At 34.1% G+C, this 5,520-nt stretch overlaps 1 protein-coding gene across 3 annotated transcripts; it reads left to right on the forward strand.

The window, feature by feature from the left end:
- The first annotated feature begins 1,424 nt into the window (after positions 1-1,424).
- LOC121213808 (universal stress protein PHOS32) lies at positions 1,425-4,358 on the forward strand. 3 transcript variants are annotated; one of them, XM_041086941.1, is made up of 3 exons: positions 1,425-2,312; positions 3,986-4,026; positions 4,096-4,358. In XM_041086941.1, the coding sequence occupies exons 1-2, from the start codon at positions 1,655-1,657 to the stop codon at positions 3,991-3,993; spliced, it is 666 nt and encodes a 221-aa protein (XP_040942875.1). In that variant the 5' UTR covers positions 1,425-1,654; the 3' UTR covers positions 3,994-4,026; positions 4,096-4,358. The 3 variants fall into 3 exon arrangements, with proteins under 3 accessions (XP_040942875.1, XP_040942874.1, XP_040942876.1); XM_041086940.1 differs by having other exon boundaries at positions 4,105-4,358; XM_041086942.1 differs by having other exon boundaries at positions 4,112-4,358.
- The last annotated feature ends 1,162 nt before the right edge of the window (positions 4,359-5,520 follow it).

Here is a 5,520-nt window from a genome sequence, read left to right on the forward strand (position 1 = left end):
CCTTAGTTTCTAGATTATTCCACCCTTAAAATATTTACACTATTGGTCCTTCAACTTTTTCATATTTACACTTTAACCCCTCAAGTTGAGTATTTACTCTTGGGCAACAAAATTTTTCTCACTTTTGCGATTTAATCCTTTCTTGAATTAATATGTCATAATATACCTTCCATTGTTGACATAACTCAATTTCCCTTTTTATCACTTTATTTCCTTATTTTACCATATCAGGGATATTATCTTACTTTATTTTTATTGTAGTAATTTTCAGGGTATTATAATTTCATAGCTAGTTAACCCTTCTAGCTTCTAGAATTCAAATTCTACATTTTATACAAATAGGTCCTTTCCTAAATTAATCACTAAATCGATAAAATTTTCATATCAATATTTTCATGCAACCTTCCTATCATAATGCAACCTATGTCATAATTTTAAAATAAAATTTTCCTCGTCGGATTTGTGGTCCCGAAACCACTGTTCCAACTAGACCCAAAATCGAGCTGTTACAAAAACAATGTGTGATAAGTGTAGCCTAATTTCGCATAATTGTCTCACTGGACCACCAAAATTTCAAGTAGACAAAATTCATCACTTATTCTTCGAATCGGACTAGCTTTTATGGAACAAATGATCCCATCTAATCAATAAATCTCCATGAAACGCATTTTGTATAATAGTCACGAAATTTACAACTTAGCCCGTGATACTAGCATAGTGATAAGCAGGAAAGATTATAATTTAGCTTTATAAAAGCATTTATATTTCCAACTAATTAATTCTATTTAGACCTGTTCATGGGTCAGGCCACCCGGTCCAACCTGACGGCCCGCCCAAAATGTGGGAAAGTTTGGGCAAAAATATAGGCCCGAAAAATAGGTCTGGACAAAAAAATAAGGCTCATTTAAAAAATGAGCTGGGTCTCGGGTAAGGCATTTTTGGCCCGGGTCGGCCCGGATTCACTAAAGGACAAAAAAGAGTTTTTTAATATTATATTCTTATTGTTTTCTTCCTATTTTTCTACCATTTTACTATTTTGTTGTTATTGTTTGGATATTGTATAAAACTTATTTTATTGTTAATTTTGTTATTATTTTAAAGACATTTGTTAATTTTGTTATTATTTTAGAGGCATTTACTTGCTAAGTTGCATCTATCTTAGTGTTATTTAAATATACATATTTTTAAAAATTTATTTTCAATTTGTTGGAAAATATTTATTTTGATATTTTTAGTATTTTTGATGTATTATATATATTTTAAAATAATATAAAAATTAATATGGGTAGGCTGGGTCGAACCCGAATTTTAACATTTTTATCTGGGTCGGAGCTTAGACAAAATTTTTACCCTATTTTTCGAGTCGAATCGAGCTAGACTCAATCCTAACAAATAGACCTAAAATTTTAGTTCAACCCCACCCGGCGTATTCACACCTCTAATTCTATTTAAAAATGAGAGAAGAAAAGTTTAGAAATTGAAGGGATAAGTCAAAGTAAACGTAAAAGTCCAAAACTTTTAACTTGTAAATCATCACCATCATCATCAAATCCCATTTCTTAAACAACCTCTGGAACCCTTGTCAACTCAAACCCCTTTCAATTCATTCCCTTTTTTTTATAAGGTAAACCCAGGACAAAGAAACCCCAAGAAAATGAATCCCTTAGATAACAGTGACCACCCTCAGCTTCCAACGATCAAGATCCACCACCCATCATCCCCTCACCATCCCACCTCCACCGCTACTCCCACCGCCGGTGCACGCCGTAAAATCGGTGTAGCAGTTGACCTCTCCGATGAATCTGCCTTTGCCGTCCGTTGGGCCGTCCAAAACTACATCCGAGCCGATGATGCTGTCGTCCTCCTCCACGTGTCTCCAACCTCCGTACTATTTGGAGCCGATTGGGGCCCTCTCCCCCACACCCCACAAAGCCCAGGAACGCCACATTCCCAGCAGAAACTGGAAGACGATTTCGATGCGTTCACGGCGTCAAAGGCGGCGGATTTGGCCAAACCCTTGAAGGAAGCTGGGATTCCTTTTAAGATCCATATAGTGAAAGATCATGATATGAGGGAAAGATTGTGTCTTGAGGTGGAGAGGTTAGGGTTGAGTGCTGTTATAATGGGGAGTAGAGGATTTGGAGCTGAGAAAAGAGGGAGTGATGGCAAGTTGGGAAGTGTCAGTGATTATTGTGTGCATCACTGTGTTTGTCCTGTTGTTGTTGTTAGGTATGCTGACGATAAAGATGTCGGCAATGCCCAGCCCGTCGTGACGGTTAGGCAGGCTGAGGTGGAGGAGGAAGGTGGCAAAGGTTAATCCTTTTTTGGGTTTCTCTTTTTTGGTTGGAAGTTTGGAATCTTTGTACTTATTTCAATGCTTAATTTGGATGGGTTACAATCTATTGCTGATGTGTTTTTATAGTATGACACTATGAACTGATTAATAGGATATAGTAGCGAAGTCTCATCAAATGATCCATACTGCCAGTCCTACATAGCTGGTTTGTTTTAGTTTTGAATAACTGAAATTTGGCTTCCTGGCTGTGTCTAGATGTTTAATTCATATGATTGTAGCATTTTCTTCTCGATCCATATAGCTAATCCAGCTTGTCAGAAATGTATTAGTTTGAAGCTGTCCATGTAGCTTATATATTGTTGAGCGGATAGGATTATATATCCCTTTGAATATTGTTTCAGATTGCGAGTTCATAGATAAGGATGTGGTTAATGGACAACAGAACTAATGATTTAATAAGAACATCAAGTGGTACGAGGTGTGCATGGCAATAATCTGATATTATATGTTACCGCTAACATGGAATATAAAGAGTAGGTGGGCATAATTCATATACAGTAAAGAAATGTGATAGCAATTGTTCCAGGGTAACTAAATATGTGTAAACACTTGATAGGAATAGTTTCTCTTCCCTTGCTTTGAGCTCTGTTCCGGATGGCATGTTGTTAAATTTTGGAAGCTAGTTGAAATGGGGACCAGTGATAGGCAGGGCAAATGATGTTTTGATAAGGAGGACAACATAGGGTAGTGTTGTGTGCTTGATGTTGGAACCTATAATAGAGGTTGCTGCTAGATTGATAGTAGACTAGAGACCATTGTCTAAATGTGATCAAGACACGTGGAGAGCAAATTCTACTATCTCTTAACCTCATTAATACATAAACTGGCAAGTTATCCTGCTCTTAGAGGTTTGAATGAATGACATTTTTATCATGGGAAATGGTCGAATTATATTAGAAAGATATTTCTGAGCAGTTGTTTGCCCTCATAAGATGAAGCAAGTTGATGCATGCACTTCTAGTGCTTGAGGATTGTATGATTTGATTGGAGCTTAAAAGGAAGCTTTTTTTATGGCAATTAGGAAACATAGTTACTTGGAAAAATATAGGGAGATAAATCGAGTTGGTGTACTTTGTAACGTGGACTTTTTTGTTAAAGCATGCTTCCCCCTCGATATTCAGGGACTTTTAAGTGTTTGCCAGAACATACTTTTGTTTTAATACATGTTGCTTTACAACATATTTTTTTGGATGTTACATCTATTTCAGTTGGAATGTAGTTGAAATGTTTGGATTAATATGATTTGGGAAGTAAATTGTGGCAGAAAAGTTAAACTTTTGATGCTAAAAGGATATCCCTAGCTATTATATTCATATACATATCAATCGATACACATTTCTTCTCTCTGCCTACATTTGTTTGGTTAGGCTATTGCTTGTGAAACACTGCAACCTATGGAATAAGAAGACATGCAAAGAATAACATCTCTGCGCTCTGTATGGTTTCCTGGTGGAAACATGAGATTGCCTGTTGTAACATCCAATAGCATGTTTAAGTAGCAAAGCTTTGCCCGAGTTTCTTTCATGGACATTTTGCTTCGCATATGAAATTTGTGTGAGCTGCTGAATTATTAACTTGCCCCAATTCTTTGAAATTGACATTAGTGTTTGATGCTTTCTTTCATGGCAGATGCTTAGGGTAATTTCAGCTTAATCTTATCAGAGTACCAGGTTTGTATCTTCACGCTTAAGTTTTATTTGTCATTCTTTTACCCGTTTATCGTTTCTAACTTATTGTAGCGATGCTAGGAATTAGCCGGAATGAAGAGAAGTCGTGAAAATGTCTTAGTAGTTCATGGTTAAAATGGAATTGAACCAAGGGTTTTTTTTTTCTCCTTTCATCTGCTCTTTATATAAACTCTTAACGATGATGATGTTGTATGGTTAATGAGGTTTCTTGATTACATTTTTATGTGACTCAACTCTTTAAGGATGTTGTGTTTTTACTGTAATTTGATATACTATGAGATAAACGGATATGGTCAACATTTGGTTTTAGTTTTTATGAGCTGTTTGTGTTTGCTTTGAATGCCATAGAGCAGAGAAAATATGAATTATATTCCATGACCTTCCACTTAAAATTCAATGGTTTGGGTTTTTGTAATTGTTTTTGGTATGATATGAAAATGCAAATTATTATATTTTAGTAGCTTTTAATAATTAAGGGTGAATTTGGATAGGCGGTGCGTTTACCTGCGGTTAGTTTAAAAACAGTGATGGCGGTAAGATTATATACTGTAGGATGAGATAAAAAAGTAAGTTAAACGTACCGCATCGCACTCAATCGCCCATCCAAACCTATCCTAATACAAGTATTTGCTCAAGTGAGCTTTGAGATAAAGTAAAGGTCAACTGTTGTTGGGTTTAATTAAATAAATTATGTAAAAAAAAAGAAAAAAGTGGTTTAATTATAGTTAAAAATGACTATTTAATTCGATTAAGAAAATGGAAGTATCATGCAAAATCATTTAAAAAAAAAGTTGATTTCTTTGCCATATCCTTAAATGGATAAAAGAAAAGGACATGTAATGATTGAAGTTAATCCGCAACTTGAGTCCCTATGTATATATTTTTTAATCTTTAAATTATATCCACCATGTATTGGTATTTCTCAATGTTACAATTAGCCACAACCAACATGCTTTCTTTCATTATATAAACATATTTGTATTGTTTTTCATTTCATAATATATAATTACATGTTTCTGGCATTTCAAAAAATTCATACACCATTTAAAATACCAATTGTTTACTCTTTTTTCTTTTTGATAAAAGAAATTACAACATAATACATTTAAAAATATATAAAACTAGAGATCAAACCCAACCCTAAATCTATCACTGTTTTTGTAAAATTTATGATTCACTAATTTGTAATTAATTATTCAAAATACAAAAAGACTGCAACTATTGTTTAAGAAAAAAGTCATAAAATGCCATTTTGGACCCATACATACTTCACCCAATTTTTTTATTTATTTTTTGGTTGGGTATTTTGTTGACATCAATGGACCTTGTGCCTTGCATTTGGACATCATGCAACTATACATTTATAGATAAACAAACTATTTGATTAAAAATTAAACTAACTAATGTTTATAAAATAATTATTATATTAAAATTCCATCAATTTCAACAATGAAGAAATAGGCACCACAAACCAAA

This window comes from Gossypium hirsutum, chromosome D01, assembly GCF_007990345.1.
Source record: "Gossypium hirsutum isolate 1008001.06 chromosome D01, Gossypium_hirsutum_v2.1, whole genome shotgun sequence".
Taxonomy (NCBI): Eukaryota; Viridiplantae; Streptophyta; class Magnoliopsida; order Malvales; family Malvaceae; genus Gossypium; species Gossypium hirsutum.

Coding starts and splice junctions, on each gene's coding strand:
- LOC121213808 (XM_041086941.1), top strand. CDS start 1,655: ATGAATCCCTTAGATAACAGTGACCACCCTCAGCTTCCAACGATCAAG.